This window comes from Streptopelia decaocto (genome assembly GCF_964273445.1).
Source record: "Streptopelia decaocto genome assembly, chromosome: 11".
NCBI classification, from domain to species: Eukaryota; Metazoa; Chordata; class Aves; order Columbiformes; family Columbidae; genus Streptopelia; species Streptopelia decaocto.
In genome coordinates, this window is record NC_138666.1 from 12,895,032 (window position 1) to 12,911,069 (window position 16,038).

The 16,038-nt window shown below is 60.9% G+C and overlaps 2 protein-coding genes across 8 annotated transcripts; one reads left to right on the top strand and one right to left on the bottom strand.

Annotated features, from left to right (window-relative positions):
• Positions 1-1,433: 1,433 nt before the first annotated feature.
• Positions 1,434-8,170, bottom strand: CCDC102A (coiled-coil domain containing 102A). 3 transcript variants are annotated; one of them, XM_082062330.1, is made up of 9 exons: positions 8,082-8,170; positions 5,692-6,265; positions 4,528-4,691; positions 4,314-4,422; positions 3,946-4,062; positions 3,649-3,858; positions 3,210-3,380; positions 3,005-3,108; positions 1,434-1,936 (listed from the first exon to the last, which is right to left on the bottom strand). In XM_082062330.1, exons 2-9 carry the CDS (start codon positions 6,205-6,207, stop codon positions 1,810-1,812), a joined length of 1,518 nt encoding a protein of 505 aa, XP_081918456.1. In that variant the 5' UTR covers positions 6,208-6,265; positions 8,082-8,170; the 3' UTR covers positions 1,434-1,809. The 3 variants fall into 3 exon arrangements, with proteins under 3 accessions (XP_081918456.1, XP_081918455.1, XP_081918454.1); XM_082062329.1 differs by having other exon boundaries at positions 4,528-4,694; XM_082062328.1 differs by having other exon boundaries at positions 4,528-4,730.
• Positions 8,171-8,267: 97 nt separating this feature from the next.
• Positions 8,268-15,546, top strand: ADGRG5 (adhesion G protein-coupled receptor G5). Of its 5 annotated transcripts, none has more exons than XM_082062322.1 (14): positions 8,268-8,420; positions 9,318-9,385; positions 10,421-10,540; positions 10,647-10,755; positions 10,864-10,990; positions 11,761-11,898; positions 12,024-12,140; positions 12,289-12,331; positions 12,492-12,598; positions 12,939-13,057; positions 13,962-14,227; positions 14,320-14,419; positions 14,764-15,026; positions 15,162-15,546. In XM_082062322.1, exons 1-14 carry the CDS (start codon positions 8,401-8,403, stop codon positions 15,236-15,238), a joined length of 1,674 nt encoding a protein of 557 aa, XP_081918448.1. In that variant the 5' UTR covers positions 8,268-8,400; the 3' UTR covers positions 15,239-15,546. The 5 variants fall into 5 exon arrangements, with proteins under 5 accessions (XP_081918448.1, XP_081918449.1, XP_081918450.1 ...); XM_082062323.1 differs by having other exon boundaries at positions 10,653-10,755; XM_082062324.1 differs by having other exon boundaries at positions 10,442-10,540.
• Positions 15,547-16,038: the final 492 nt, after the last annotated feature.

The window sequence follows — 16,038 nt, forward strand, 5'->3', positions numbered from 1 at the left end:
GAAGGGGTGATGGGAGCTGGGACAGCACCCCAGGGACCCTCCACTGCCCCCTTGCCTCTGAGGGGTACACCCCCCCCGCCATCATCCCCATCCCATTGCCCCCTCTCCAACACCCCATCCCACCACCCCCTCTCCACACAAATGAGCACCTCGAGGGAATTCAGAAAAGCTGGGGGGGGGCACCTCCTACCCCCATCCCAACCCACCCCCCCATCTGCCACCTCGGACACCCCCAAACCCGGCCACCCCTGACCGCCCCCATCACCCCCAAGTCTCTGCTGCTCCCACCGCCATCGTCCCTCCCGGAGCTGCCACCCCCCGGCCGGGCCCCCCCGACATCTATCACCTCGAATCTTGGCCGAGCTCTGCCCTGTGTCACCCCCGCCCGCTTCCCCGCCGCCGGTCCTCCCGGCCTTACCCTGCCCCCCCGCTACAGGCGCCGGCTCGGGCGGCCCCGGCGTCCGGCTCCGTGTCGCAGCGAGTCCTGGAGCCGCACGGCCCCGCCCGCCCCTGCCCCGCCCAGACCACGCCCCTCCAGGCCCCGCCCCCCGTGCCGGTTATCCCCGCCACCCCCATGAGCTGCCTTCTCCGTCCCTCCGGGCCCGGCCTGGCCCAGCCCAGCCCAGTCACAGCCACAACCAGCTGCCCTGGAAGAGGCTTCCTGGCTGCACATCAGTAGGCTTCAGAGTGAACGACCCGTAGAGACTGACAGGCGGCAGCAGCTCACCAAGCTGCAGTCCTGGGCTGTCCATAGGCTCAAGCAGATATCTCCTCATCCTCATCCCCCGTTCTGTGCCTCACCAAACCTCTCCTTTTCAGGGCCCCCACCAAAACTGCCTGTGGGCACCTCCACCCTCATTTGTTGGGCCATAAAAAAAAGAATAATCGCTGGAAATAAAAGGGCATTAAAGAAAAAAAAAGTGAGCAGCAGCAAAGAGCTTTGCTTTTAGCCAATCAATTAAAAGGCAGAGCTGGGGGATTAGCTCACCGAAATATTAATTTTTAATAAAGTTGTGTCTGAACTCCTCCAAAGCCCCGCGAGGTGCTGCTCTGTGGGGGGTGGGCTGCAGGGGAGTCAGCTGGGGGGGTCAGCATCCACAGGTGCACCTCTGCACCCATGGGTGAGCACCCATCTGCCTGGCCACCACCCTGCAGGCACAGGCACATCTATGGCCACAAGCATCAGCAGCCGCCCCACAACCCCTGCTTCTCGCTGGGCGGGCCTGGGGACAGGCTTTACCCACAAGCCAGGCTCGTCCCCAGGCATGGGGGCAGTGACGGCAGTGGGGTGATGCCAGCAGCCACACAACCAGTCCCACGTGCGGCTCACAAACACCGTGTCTCCTGGATGCTGTCCCAGTCCATCCCCTCCATCCTCACTCCGACGTGGGAACAGACCAGCAATGAAGCCACCACCAGAGCCTGGGCCCCTCTGGGCTCTGTATTTATAATAAAAAAATCATATACAAATACATACATATATATAATATATATAAAAATGTGGGCAGGAGGCCATGGGTGGCTGCAGGGCTCGGTGCCCCTCTCTGCCCTGTGCTTCCTCCTCCTGGGCTGCTCAGCGATGCTGGCTTTGGTGGCCACATCTGTGTCCCAGGAGATGCCAGTGGCCGAGGGGCATCTGATACTGTCCGAGAGGCAACGGGCTTGGAGCAACTCTGGGCAAATTCCTCCCGAACGTTCCATGCCTCAGTTTCCCCATCTATCTGAGGGTCACCACATGGCCAGGCCCCATGGTGACAGGCACTTGTGGGCAGAGGACGTCCCTGCGGTGGTGGCACCTGGCCCTGGGCTCTAGGGCACCTGGATCTGCAGGTCCTCGTCCTCGTCAGGGTCGCTGGTGCCGTCCCCAGCGTCATCAGGTCCAAAGCGGGCACTGCGCATCTTGCCGAAAAGTGGGGTGCTCTGCTGCCGCCGCAGCCTGCCAAGAGAGAGCTGTTGGGGTGCGGGGCGGCAGAACACAGCCCTGGGGGGATGCTGAAACCAAGCCCGTCCCCCTGCACCCCTACAGCATGACTTCACCCCGCTTGGATCCCATTTCTGCAACTCCCACCAAGCTTTGGGTGCAGCCCTCAAACCCTCCCACCCAGGGTTAACCCTCCAGCGTGGGGCCAGGGAGCTCTGGATGATGCTTGGTATAACTGGGGCACCAGCTAAAACCCTCTGGGGCTGGACACGGCCACACTGAGCATCTTGGACCCAGCCGAGAGCGCACAGAAGGAAGGAATCGTCCCCATAAAATGGGGCTCCCCGCGAAAAAACCCAAGAGTCCCCATTTGTGGGAGCCTGTGGTCGTTTCAGCTCCTCACTTGCCTTGACATTAAAATTCATCAAGGAAAATTTATGAAGCAAATTTGAAATCAAAAGGCCCAGGACCCGCTCAGATCTGACCAGTTTGCTGTGTTTTACCGGAAAGCATGAATTATTTAAGGACAAGCACATGGGGAGGCCAGAGGAGGGGAAAGACAGAGCCTCCATTATTCCTCCATGATTTAATGAAGATGTCCCAATAAAATAAAGGAAGATTATAAACACAATCCCCCCAGCGCCTCCCGGAGACACGGCATCGATCTCTCATGGCCATTTCAGCTCTTTACTGCCGGAGAGGCGAAGCAAGGCCAAGGAAAGTTTTTAAGGGCAATAAAACCAACCGCCCAACTCCCCAAACTGGTGTGAGATGCTCAGAGCCTGCCCTGGTCCTGGGTACCAGCGTGTGAAACCCTAAGCAGTGTGAAACTGGGCTGTATTGGTCTGTGGGCAGCCTTGTGCTGGTTTAACTAGGAGATGAATGCTCTCCAGCTTGCAGTGGAGTGAAGGCTGCTCCAAAGATGGCTGGACATGCTCCAAGGGTGTTGGAGGAACTTTGGCCACGTTTAGCCCAGGGTTCAACCAGGGAGATGCTGGTTGAGGGATGGTGGCAAGGAGAATGTCATCCCACCCTTGGGTCCTCGCTGGTCCCCACTGTGTTCCTCCCCGGTTCCCCACTCACCGGGACTGCAGATGCTCCAGCTGCACTTGGAAGCTCTCGCTCAGCTCCGTCTGCTCATCCAGAGACCGCTGCAGCTTCCGCGTCTGGTTGTGGGCCTCATCCAGCTGTGGGATGGGATGGGATGGGATGGGATGGGGCTGTCAGCAGCTGTGGAGGCAGCAGTGCTGCTCACTCCAACCCCCTCCACCAGCATGAGCTTCCTCACCTCATCTTCAGCTTGGGCCAGCTCCTTCTTCAGCTCCTCCACTCTCAGGCGGAGCTTCTTCACCTCGCCCTCGTGCTGCTCCACGCGGCGGTTGGCATGGGCCAGCTCAGCCATCTTCTCCTGATATTGCTTCTTCAGCTTGGCGTGGATGTGCTTCAGGTCAGCCAGCTCCTGCGGTGGGCATGGGGTCCGGGGCTAAGTGGGTGAGAGCCACCCCGACAGCCAGGTGCCCCCTTTGCCCTCCCCAAGGACCTCTCCCACCACCCCACCACATGATGGAGGAGCTGATGAAGCAAAGATAAGGTCACCACCATCTCCTAGATGAAGCATGGTGACACAGTTTGGGCTTGAGGAGGTCCTGGGGGACGCTGAGCCACTGCTGAAATGACAGAGTCACCCAGGGAGGGGGTGGCAAGGGATGGGACCACCCGCATGGCACCTTGTTTTTCTCAAAGAGCTCGGCCTGGATGGTTTTGAGGTCGGTGTCCAGGGCACTGGCCGTCTGGCGCCGCTTGCGAGCCAGCACCTCCTCCAGGTCCTCGATCTGCGCCCGCAGCTTCTTATTCTCCCGCTCCAGGTTGAGCTTCTCTGTCTCCAGCCGCTCCCGCCGTCCCCACTCAGCTGCGTTCTCCGCCTGCAGCCGCTCCATCTGGGACAGGGACACAGAGTAGCTGGGGAGGCAGTGGGGACCCCCCTCACTGCTCCCTTTGCCCCCCGTGCTGGGGTTGAGCCTCACCTCCACGCGCAGCTCGGCCAGCTTCTTGTCCATGCTGGAGCGAGCACCCAGCTCATCCTCCAGGTCCTCGGAGATGCGGCCCAGCTCATCCTGGTGGATCTCCTTCAGGATGTTGAGCTGTGGGGAAAACACAGCACCCAAGGTGGGCAGTGAGCACACACCTCACTCCACCTGAGCCCTGCCCGCACCCATCCACCCAACCTCTCTGCAGACGGATCTACTGGGTCAAAGGCACTAATTAAGACCCCAAGGAGCACTCTGGAGTTGGGGGGATGTATGTGGGTCACCATGTCACCCACCAGGACATGCCACCCACCAGAAGACAGGCCACCCCGTAGGCACCCTTGGTCCTCAGGCACCTCGCTCACCTGCTTCATCACCTCCTGCTTGTTCTTGTTGAGCTCCTCATACTTGATCTTCCACTGGCTGAGCTCACCCTCCAGCTTCTCAATGTTCTTACTGAGCGCCAGCTTGTCCCTGGGGAGAGCCAACACTGGTGACAGCCGGCAGAACCCCGTGGGACATCCCATCCCAGTGGGGACAGGGCTGGCACCCCCCAAGGATGACGCCCCGAGCACTCACTCCCGCTCCTTGAGCAGCACTTTTTGGGACTCATCCAGCCGCAGCTTCAGGGCGGTGACTTTGGTGGCATCCTCCTCAATGACGCTGACGTCTTCCCAGAGCAGACGGCTCCGTTCCTGGCGGGCGAAGGAGGCCCGGGGGCCCCGCTGCTCCCAGCTCTCGTCCTGCTTGCTCGTCAAGATGTTTTCCATCAGCTCCAGCTCCTGCAGCACCATGGGTGGCCCAGGGCAGGGAGTCACCCATGGGTGAGGGGGCAGCCCTGGCTTCCCACCCCCTACAGCACCCAAGCTTCACCCCATAACCAAGAGCATCCCTCCCTGCAGTCCCCCCTGGGGTTAATGGAGAGGGACTGGCCCTCCTGGGGGGCTCCCACACACCACCACACTCTGCTGCAGGTTCCCCACCTCACTGGAAATTTAGGATGAGAAATACCAATTTATCACACCGACCCCGCTGCAACCGCCATGTAGGCAATCTTCTGCCAGGCTCTGGGAGTGCACTGTACACGGGGTGCAGGGATTTTCTGGGGATGGGACATCCCAGGGATTAACCAGAAGCCCACAGGGGGTGTTCACGCTACTCTCAGATTTGCCGCCCGGCAGCCGTGCCATCAGGTGGACTGAGCTGGCATGGCATGGCACCCCAAGTGGTGACTTCTGCCTCGTGACAGAGCTGATGGCAACAGAGAGTGGACAGCTGGAAGAGCTGGGACCATCCCTGGGGTGGCTCTGATGTCCCCTTCTTCCTCCTCCTCCTCCACCCTTCAGCACAGACCTCTGCCAGATGCTTGTGTGGACATGCTGGCATTAGAGCTGTCGCTGGGAGATGCCACTGTCGCTGCTCAAACCACTGTCCCCTGTATTGGCACATCAACTTGTGCCTAATGCCTCCAAAAGGAAGGCCCCAAGAAGGGGACCAGTGCCAAGAGATCTCCTGGACCGCCCCAAGCTGCTGAGAGGGCTCTGACCCCCAAGGTTGCTTTGTGGGGCTCTGACCTCACAACACTGCTCCAAGAGGGGTCTGCCCCCCACTCCCGCCTTTGGGGGGCAGGGAGTGACCCCACAGGAACGCGCAGGCAGTGGTGGTTTGGGGGAGCATGGGGGTGAGGAGCCCCCCATGGCACCATGCCAGCCCTGCCCGCCCCAGACAGCCCCCCACCCTCACCTTGGCTTTTTGGGGCGTCTCAGCCCCTACATCCCGCACAGGCTCCTGCTCTGGGTCAGCCTCTCCCTCGGCCCCATCGGCACCGGGCTGGCCGTGCAGCCGTGACAGTGGGTGGGCGGGTGGCGGGCGCTCCTCTGGCCGGTCACGGTCGCGGCGCAGCCCGGCCAGCTCCTTGGTGAGGGCTTCCAGGCGATGCCGCAGCTGCCGCACCTCCTCGCGGGCCCGGTTGCGTTCAGCCCGCACTTTGCTCCATTTCTCCCGCCAGTTGGCCGTGCAGTCCGACCACCATCGCATCGTCTTCTCCATCTGGGCCGCTCGCGCTCGCGCCTCCTCCAGTTCCCGCAGCCGCAGCTCCTCCCGCCCTTCCCAGTCCCCTTCCAGCAATGCCGGGGGGGGGCCTGGTGAGGGTGTCCCGCTAGGCGGGGATGGGGAGGGCTCAGGGGCCAGCAGGGCCAGCAGTGAGCCCCCCGGCAGCGGCGGGGAGCCAGCCAGGCGTGAGGCCCCGCTTTGGCTCATGGCGGGTGTCCCCTAGGGCATGGCCATCACCATCGGGGCAGCGCTTGCACCCAAGGACCTGCGGGAGAGATGACAGGTCAGGGGGCCCCGGGAGGCTGCAGGAGGTGGCTGCAGGGGCCTGGAGAGAAGGGGGAGCATGGCCTCTGGTTTTTGGGGTGGCACACAGAGTGATGAGGTCCCTGGCATGGACTTTGGTCTGGTCCCCAGTGAGGACTCAGGTGATATTCCCAGCTGGAACCCTAATGACCCCAGTGAGGTCCCTGGTGATGACCACAGCAAAGAGCCAAGTGACGGCCCCAGCCAGGTCCCCCACAAAGATCCCCATGATGTCCCCAACAAGGACCCTGGGGAGGTCCCTGGTGATGGGGCCAGCAGTGTTCCCAGGGCATGACCCCAGCAAGGTCTGCAGTGCCCAGCCACTGGCACCTTGTCCCAGTTTGGCACTGCGGCCAGCACCAGCCTGGCCCGGGGCACCTCTGCCAGCCCACTGGAGGCAACAGTGTCTCCACGTAATCTGGATGATGTCACCCATGTGAGGTCATCCAGATGACATCAGCTGTGGGCCTCCAAGACCGTCCCCCACGCTGTGATGGGGGGACCCAGCTGCACCCCAACAGCTCCAGCGGGGGTTAAATCCTGGATCCAGAGCCAGCGAGACAGGAACAGCTCCAGAAGACGAAACCGGTAGCAGCAGCAGGATGAGCGCCAAAGCGGCTGGACGCGCTCTCTGGTGACGCCGCAACAAAGGGCCGGTGCCGATCGTGTACGTCCCAGCACAGACCTCACATTCCAGCTGGGCCAGGCGGGTAAACCGCCCCAGGAAACCTTAATGGAAGGCTGCTGCGCGCCCTAATGGGATAAGTACAGAGTTCGGCCGCGACCAGCCCGCAGCCTCCCAGCAGGTTTTCGGGACAGTGCAGCCCGGACCTGCCACCAAATCTAGTCAGGTTGTGAGAGCCGGTGCCAGAGCAGCAGGAGCATTAGCTGATGGCAATTATGTGCTTAGCATGGGGGAATAAATTAATTTCTCTGATGATATTTGCTGAAACAGTGACGTTTTGGTAAAACTCTGAGGTTAGCCTTGGCCTGTGCTGTCTTGCTGCCTGCGTGGCCCGCTGTTGCGGGGAGGAACCCGCAGTCCCAGCAGGATCCAGCACCGGCAGAGCCCCAGCTGCTCTGCAATGCCCACGGGAGCACTGGCATCCATGCAATGCCCACGGGAGCACAGACGGAGCACGGGCACCCATGCAATGCGTGCGGGAGCAGAGGCACCTGTGCAATGCCCATGGGAGCTGTGGCACCCCTGCATCGACCACGGGAGCACTGGCACCCCTGCAGCGCCCACGGGGAGCACGCGTGGAGCACCGGCAGCCATGGAGCGCCCACGGGGGGCATACATGGATCACGGGCAACCCCGGAACACACACGGGGAGCACCGGCACCCACGGACAGCCCGCGGAAGCGCGCGTGAATCGTGGCACCCCACGAACGCCACGGGGCGCGCGCCGCCCTCCCGCCCCCGCCGGCCGTCGTGCGCCTGTAGGCGGGGGCGGCACCGCCCGCCCCCCGCGCTTCCCCATTGGCCGTGCGCGCTGCCACTCCGCCGCCGGCGGTGACGCGCCCCGGCCCGCGGGAGCCGCCGCATTCCTCCGCGTCCGCCCCGCCCCTCCCCGTCCCGCACGGTCCGGTACGGCCGGTACCGCCCGGCTCGGCGCGGCGCGTCTCGGCCCGGTACCCTCCGGCTTGGCCCCGTACCGCCCAGCTCGGCCCGTCCCGGCGCGGCCGCCCCCACCCCCGGCCAAAGTTTTCCGCAAGTTTTCCGTTGGGCCGGCGCCGCGTCCCGCCCGCCGACCCGGCCCGGCCCGCTCCCTCACCGGTTCGGCGCGGCGGCGGCGCGGGCAGCCCGCGCGGGCCGGGGTGCTGCCGGAGGAGTCTCCTCCTCCTCCCCCTCCTCCTCCTCCCCCCGCCGCTCCCGCCCCCCGCCCGCGCCCGGAGGGGGCCGGTCCCGCCGCCGAAGCCCAACCCGTGGCTGCGGCTGCGTGTCCTGCCTCTGGGGGGGCTGCCACGCTGCTTTTTCGCTTGTACGCGTGGGGTTCCAAGCGGTTTTGCTCGTGGGGGTTTCAGACGGGTGCTTGCACGTGGGAGGCCGTGCACAGCGATGCACACCCGTGTCACCCGAGGGCGCACACTGGCATGCTTGCACACGCGTGCAGGTAGGTGTTTGCCCATGGGGGAGCTTGCACGTGCGTGTTCCTGCACACGTTTTAACGTGCAGGTGGTTGCACACAAGTGCCTGCACCAAGGGGTGCACAGCGATGCCTGCACACGAACATGCTGTTAGTGTTTGTACAGGCTGTACGCAGGCATGTCTGCTCACGAGTGTGTTGCACACAAGTATTTGCACGTGTGAGGCTGCATGCTGCTGGTTGCTTGTGGCTGCAGTTGCTCATGGATGCTTGCAGGCATGCACTGGTGCATACTTGCTTGCGGGTGTTTGCACACAAGTGTGGTGCATAGCAGGGCCCTTTTTGTTGTCCTTCACAGTGCTGGTCAGCTTGGATGATAATCGAGCTTTGGCTACATGAATTTTCTCCCTACAGTGGCAAAGGACATCCCTGTTGTCCTCCCACGTTGCATGTCCTCACTCCTGATGTCCATACACTTTCCTTTCCCACAGTAGATCCATGCTCAGCCCCGCTGACCTTCTGCCCTGCTGGCTCGTCTTTCCATGGTTATCCAACCGTGCCGTGTCAATGCTCTGCTTGCAGCCTGGCTCCTGCCCCAGTGGCACCGTCATGGTGCCGATGCTGCCGCAGCAGCTGGCTGGACTCATTGTGGGAGAATAGGGGTTGCTGGTGAGCCAGTGGCAGGGAGAAGCTTATTAGATGCAGGTTAATTATAAGAGATGTGCCCAGGGAGCAAGTTGTCTTTGGGCCACACCAAATCGCAGCCGTCTGCCGTGTCCTTGGGGTTTGGCAGTGCTGGGGATGTCCTCCACTGCCCTGGTCCCTCGCTAGGCTGTGAAAAAGAGTAAGCAAAAAGAAATTTAAAAACTCTTTAGATTTAATCTACTTGTCTGCATACAAACACTTCCTTTTCTGCTGCCCCAGCCGCCGCGCAGGCAGAACAGTGAGCCCGCTGTGGTGCTGTCGATGCCGAGAGCTGCCCCATGACCAAGGTAGGGGTTTTGCTGGAGCGAGGTGAGGGTTTGGGGGACTGGTGCAGTGCTGGGGGCTTGCTGGGTGCTAAGCTGCTCCCCACAAAACCAAAACCCACCCAAAGTTATGCCCATACCCTGCCTTTTCTGGAGGGTGCAGTGAGGAGACGATGCCCTCCCCAGCTTGGTGGCAGTGGGGTCAGTGTTTGGTATTGCTGGGCTGTGTTGGGTGGTGAGGGAGGTCGGGGCAAGCAGCCGCATTGGGCGCCCCGGGATCTGAGGGTTGTGATGGTGAAAAGTAAAAAGGTTATTTATTGCAAAACATCCTAAAAGGGACATGGTGACTGTCCCTTGCTGGGGGTCAGAGGGCAGCCGGTGCAGGCAGCTGCCCAATGTGCTGCCCACTGTGCTGCTGCTCCTGCCCCGTGAGGCTCCAGCTGCGCTGGTCGTCACCAGCCTCGGCACCTCGCAGTATCAATCCCATTGCTGCATCCACAGTAAAACCATTTGTGCACCAGAGCCTCATCCCGGCACTGCTGGACTCACAGCCCCTCTCCTCGGCTGCTTTTGATGCCAACGTCATTACCACAGCAGGCATTGCTGTGAGCAGCACTGGGTGCTGTGTTGCAATGGGTGAAAATCTTTCTGCTAGCTGCCTTCCCCCACCCTGTGTTGGGTCCGCTTCCTCCTCCCCAGCACCACAGCACAGTGTGCCAGTGACCCGTTTGGCTTGCAGGCTGCTTGCTGGGGATTTGCAGCCACGGGCTGGGATGGCAGCAAGGTCTGAGTCCTGATTGGGAGTGGGGAATGCAGAAGCCTTGTCCCTGCAGTTTTACAATGTTAATGGTAAAGTGGATGTGAAGAGCATCCTGGTTGCTGCAGCAAGCACCCTCCTCCTCTCCCTGCACTCCTGTCCACTGCCAACACAGCTGCTTGTTGATTCTGGGCCGGGGCTTCGCTGCTGCGATGGCTTTGGTGGGGCTTAGCTGCTGGGACCCCATCCTTGTCCTGCAGCCAGGACATGGGAAATGGCTGAGGTCTCAGGGGACCTGGGAGGGGCTCTGGGGAGCTGGCCAGGTCCTGGGTGTCTTTTGCAGGAGAGGACCACAGCCATGCCCACCCTGCTGCTCATCACCCTTGTCCTCTGCCTCGCTGCCTCTGTCCTGCATGCGCAAGGTAGGAAGGTCTCCCTCTCCCATCCCAGCATTGAGCTGGGCGCTCTTGGGGCCATTTGGGGCTCCCTGCACTGGGGCAGCACGTGGACAGGGTGCTCTGTGCCGAGGCTCAGCTCCTGAAGTGGATCCATCAGATGTGGAGGTGGCGAATGACATGGAGACCCTGGAGACAGAGCTGCACCAGGGCTGTGGCAGTGCCCACCATGTCATGGAGATGTGAGTGTCAGCTCCTGTCCCACTGTCCCCTGGACTCCTCATGTCCCCCCACAAATCCACAGGGGTCAGATCCTGCTGCACCCTGTCCTGAACACCCTCCCCATGCAGGTTACATCTTGTGGAGGAGAAGCTGGCCCACAGGGATAAATACAACTTCACGGGTGACATGATCGAGACCTACATCTTCAATTTCATGACTGAAGGCTTCGGAGGGTTAAACCTCAGCAGCAACGTGGTTGGTCCCCTCAAGCTGCTGGGGCTATTCCCAGGGGCTGTCTGTAACCCCTGGTCCCCTCGGTCCTTCCATCCCCAGTGGGAGATGCCGGGGAGATGCTGGGGTGGCTGACCCTTGCCCACACTGGGTTCCCATCATCCTCCAAGGATGCTTTTCACCAGCAAAGCCTCCTGAGACATGGCTCTTGCTGGGGTGTCGCAGGCAGCTGTGGCTGCAGGTCCCCAGCATCCTTGCTGGGATAAATCCAGGGACTTCTAAAGCTGGGGGGTTTCTGCAGTGAAGAGTCAGGATTTCCATCCTGAAGCTCTTTTGATTTATGAAAAAGGAAGCCCTGACCCCCACCTCCCCACAGTGGGAAAGGGAGAGGGAAATGGTGGTGGGAAGCACTCAGGGTGCCTTCCCGGTCGCAGTGCAAGGTGGTTGCCTGGTGGCACCGTGGCACTTCCCCAGCCACAGGGCTGCCCTGCCAGCGAGGTCTGACCGCTCCAGGCCAAGGTCTCTTCAGGCAAGTGTGCCCACCCATGGGTGATGGACCCCCTACCTGTGGTACTCCATGTGCTACAGGCTGGAGGGGCTCCAACATCAAGATGGAAGTGGCTGCTATATCTGTGCATCTGCAGGCACCGTGACAGAGGCGGTACTGCCACTATAGCCATGCTGGTAGCTGGGGTGGCTGTACTGGGAGGGAAGCTGTGACAGCACCCCGTCCTCCCCTGAGACAGCCGAGCCTGGGGCGGCTGAACCCATCTCCCTCCTGCCCACTGGCACAGGACACGAAACCAGGTGGCCGCGACAAGAAGTTCAAACACTCCATGAACTTCCCGGCAGATCTCATGGAGGGCGTCCAGGCACAGGGGGTGGAACAGAGGCTCGTCTACATCTACATCCACGGCCCCTGCATCTTCCAGGTGAGCCGCAGGTCCTCATCCAGCAGTATGCCTGCCCCGTCACCCACCCCCTGCCAAGATGCTTGGTGTGGATGGGATGTCCTGGGGATGCGGGACTGTCCCCACAGGCACCCTGACTCTTGCAGGACGCCCGCAACAGCTCCCTGCTGAACGATGAAGTGCAGGGAGCCTTCCTGCAGAGTGGGGAGGTGGTCGGGCTCAGCCATCCTGTGGAGATCCAGTTCTGGCATGACATGGTGCTGGTGAGCAGGGGGGTCCTCAGTGCCAGCATTTCCCCCTGAAGCTGGGGAAAGAGAAAGTCTCCCCTCTATATTGGGACCAGAATGTTTCTGGGATCCCCAGGGAGCAGAGAGGTTCCCCAGCTCTCTCCCTGTGTCCTCTTTCCACCAGGATGACACCAATGCCACCTGCGTCTTCTGGCAGCCAGGAGCCAGTAAGTGTGGCCGCGGCCAGGGTGGGAACAATGCCGGCTCAGTGCCACCCTGAAGGCATTGCCCATCTGCCTTCTGGGAAGCCCTGGCAGGGCTCGACATCTCCTTGATGTCCCCATCCCCTGGCTGCTCTGCCATCCTCCAATGGCTGCTCTCTGGCAGGCGCGGACAGCACGGGCAGCTGGAGCAGAGCGGGCTGCAAGACCACATTCGGGGAGGGCACCGTTACCTGCCACTGCAACCACCTCACCTACTTCGCCGTCCTGCTGGTCCACAGCCTTCCTTCCCCCTTCCTCCGCTCTTCCACCTTCCGTCCTTCCTTCTTCCTCCATACTCCATCTCCCTTTCCCTTTCTCTCCTTTAATCTTCCTCCTTCCCACTTCCTTACGTCCCTCTTCCTTCCCACCTCCACCCTTCTTCCTCCTCCCTGGAGGTTTGGGTGTAGGTAGGGGTGGGGGTATGGGGTGTATGTGGGGGCATGGGATGTAAGGGAGGGTACAGGGTATACGGGTGGTGTCCTGCAGGAGAGGGTGGCCAGGGGGTGGTTTTGCCTTTCCCAGCAGACGGGTGCTGCGGGACCTGCCCCAGCTCACCCCCTCCCTCCGGCAGGACCCAGATGCCACTGTGACCCTGGCCCAGCTGGTGCTGCTCACCCGCATCAGCAACATCGGCTGCTCCCTCTCAGCTGTTGCCACCTTCTCCATCCTCCTGGTCTGCTGCTTCTCCAGGTAGAGCTGTGATGTGCCGTGCATGCCATGTTGTGCTGTGCCATGCATGCCACATTGGGCTGCGCTATGCCGTATTTAGTATCTTTATCAGTGATCTGGACGAGGGGATCACGATCGAGTGCACCCTCAGTAAGTTTGCAGATGACACCAAGTTGGGTGGGAGTGTTGATCTACTGGAGGGTGGAAAGGCTCTACAGGGGGATCTGGACAGGCTGGATCAATGGGCTGAAGCCAATTGTATGAGGTTCAACAGGCCTCAAATCCTGTGTTCAGTTTTGGGCCCCTCACTACAGGAAAGACATTGAGGTGCTGGAGCAAGTTCAGAGAAGGGCAACGAGGCTGGTGAGGGGTCTGGAGCACAAGTCCAGGGAGCAGCTGAGGGAGCTGGGGCTGTTCAGCCTGGAGGAGGCTGAGGGGAGACCTTATTGCTGTCTACAACTAGCTGAAAGGAGGTTGTAGCATGGAGGGTGTTGGTCTTTTCTCCTGAGAAGTAAGTGATAGGACAAGAGGAAATGGCCTCAAGTTGCACCAGGGGAGATTAAGATTGGATATCAGGAAAAAATTCTTCCTAGAAACAGTTGTTGGGCACTGGAACAGGCTGCCCAGAGAAGTGGTGAAGTCACCATCCCTGGAGGGATTTAAAAGATGCATAGATGTGGTGCTCAGGGACATGGTTTAGTGCCAGTGTTGGGTTAATGGTTGGACTCAATGAATCTTGAGGATCTCTTACAACTAGAATGATTCTATGATTCTATGCTGAGACATGCCATGCTACTCATACCACTCTAGGCTGTGCCGTGCCATTCTGTGCCATGCTTCACCATGCTGTGCCACACTGTGCCATGCAATGCTGTGCCATCCGGTGGACACCCACCAGAACTCCCTGCTCTCCCCTCTCTGGCAGGCAGCAGCTGAGGGACAACACAGCCAGGATCCACATGCACCTCCTGGCTGCTCTGCTCCTGCTCAACATCACCTTCCTGCTGAGCACGCCGCTGGCCGCCAGCACCAAAGAGCTGTGCCAGGTCGCCGCTGCCCTGCTGCATGCCAGCCTTCTCTGCGCCCTGGCATGGATGGCTGCTGAGGCCTTCCACCTCAACCTCCTCCTCGTCAAGGTCTACAACATCTACGTCCGGCAATACCTCCTCAAGCTCTGCCTCTTCGCTTGGGGTGAGTGGGCACTTGCCTGGGTCTGTCTGCCTGTGCCTGCTCGTGGCACGGCTGCCCGGCATGGCCCACACAGCCTGTCCCCGGCCCCGCAGGTCTGCCCACGCTGGCTGTGGTGGCTGTTTTCATCTTCAGGAGAGAGACCTATGGGTACTACGTTATCCACACCTCTGAAGGCTACCAGAACATGACTATGTGAGTGAAGCCAGCTTCCCGGGCACCCCTGGCACACCATAAACATGGGCACAGCATGCAGCCCAGGCACCCTGGACGTGACAGGCACCCCATGCACTTGAGGCACTTTGGGCACCCTGACCACCCCATGCAGCCTGGGCACCCTGGACGTGCCAGGGCACACAGAGCTGTCCTAGGGCTGGAGCCAGTGGCTCTGCTAGGTGCCACGTTTTGGTGAGCCTGGCTCTGCCAGTTGCCCCCCTCCATCTTGCCATGTGTGGGGGTACCCACTGCCATGCCCCTCCTGTGCCCAGCTCCTTCTTGGGGTTACTGGCCCTTGTCCCCAAGAGACTCCTCTCTGCCAGGTGCTGGCTTACCAGCTGGCCGGCCCATTACGCCACCCTCTTGTATGCCGGCCTCATCCTGCTCTTCAACACGGTGGTGCTGGGGCGGGTGGTGGCAATCCTGCGAAGGACCCAGCAGCCGACGTGGCAGGCAAGGAAGGACTGGGTGACGGTGCTGGGGCTCACCTGCCTGTTGGGCACCACCTGGGGCTTGGTCTTCTTCCATTTCGGCACCCTCCTCGTCGCCCAGCTCTACCTCTTCACCATCCTCAACTCCCTGCAAGGTCAGTGGGGAGTACTGGGTGGTGGGGGGAATGGACACCCCATAGTTTTGGACCAGCAGGATCCTTGTCACCTTCCTGCTCCATGCAGGAGCTTGATATGCTCATGGCAGTGATGAGGTTGCTATCCACCTGCAGGTCTCTTCGTCTGCCTTTGGTACATCACCGTGTACTACCGGAACAAGGTGGGCTTCATCAGCAACACCTCCAGATAACACACCCCAGCGTCAGGGTGAGGGGCTGCAAGGGGAGCTTGGGGGCTGCTCCCTGAGGACCTGTCGTGGTGGCATCCCCTGGGCTCGACAGCTGGCTCTGCGAATGCTGTGGATTTCTTCAGGGGAAGCATTTGGGCTGCAAAGCCGGACTTCTGGGCAGCAGGAGCTGTCTGGTGCTGGGGCCTGTGGCTCAGGACCCTGCCCTGGGGACCATGGCTGCCCCCATGCTGTCCCAGGGTAGCCCCTCCTTTAGTGACCAACACTGACTTCCGCTGCTGAAGGCAGAAACTTCTAATTAAAAGCACCATTTAATTGACGATGCAGGTTCCCTCGACTGCTGGAGGAGTGGTGTGGCTCTGGCCGGTGTCCCACAGCTGTCTGCTGCCACCCTGTCACCCCAACCCCACGGCTGGCAGCCACGCTCTGCCTTGTCATTAGTGGAAGTCCCGCTAGATGGCACGAGGATTTCAAAGATGGTTCCAGCTCTGGATGTGCACATGGCAGGGCTGGCTGGCAGTGGCACAGGCCTCTGGCAGTGCTGGTTAGTGGTGCCAGTTACTGGCGCCAGCTGGCGATGCAGAGGAGCCCCCTGACAGCTGGGAGGGGATGTCCAATTCCCCTCGGGGAGTTGCCACCACAATATCTCGCATGGGACAAGAAGAAGCAAGGGCTCCCTGGCTACCCACGTTTAGCCATTTGGAGCTACCCACAGCCCCAGGTTAGCAGGCAAACTGGCAAACAGGGCTTTGGCTTGGATGTGCCGGAGCAGAGAAGAGGGTGGGAAGGAAGTAAATGAATGC

What these genes read in the sequence shown, in the direction of transcription:
- ADGRG5 (XM_082062322.1), top strand. Translation starts at nt 8,401, where the DNA reads ATGCTTGCACACGCGTGCAG. An exon ending in ATGCTTGCACACGCGTGCAG is followed by an intron (nt 8,421 to 9,317) that starts GTAGGTGTTTGC and finishes CTGCTGCCCCAG; the next exon opens with CCGCCGCGCAGGCAGAACAG. An exon ending in GCTCTGCCTCTTCGCTTGGG is followed by an intron (nt 14,228 to 14,319) that starts GTGAGTGGGCAC and finishes CCGGCCCCGCAG; the next exon opens with GTCTGCCCACGCTGGCTGTG.
- CCDC102A (XM_082062328.1), bottom strand. Translation starts at nt 6,207, where the DNA reads ATGAGCCAAAGCGGGGCCTCACGCCTGGCTGGCTCCCCGCCGCTGCCG. An exon ending in GTGCTGCTCAAGGAGCGGGA is followed by an intron (nt 4,423 to 4,527) that starts GTGAGTGCTCGG and finishes GGCTCTCCCCAG; the next exon opens with GGACAAGCTGGCGCTCAGTA. An exon ending in TGGCCGAGCTGCGCGTGGAG is followed by an intron (nt 3,859 to 3,945) that starts GTGAGGCTCAAC and finishes TCCCTGTCCCAG; the next exon opens with ATGGAGCGGCTGCAGGCGGA.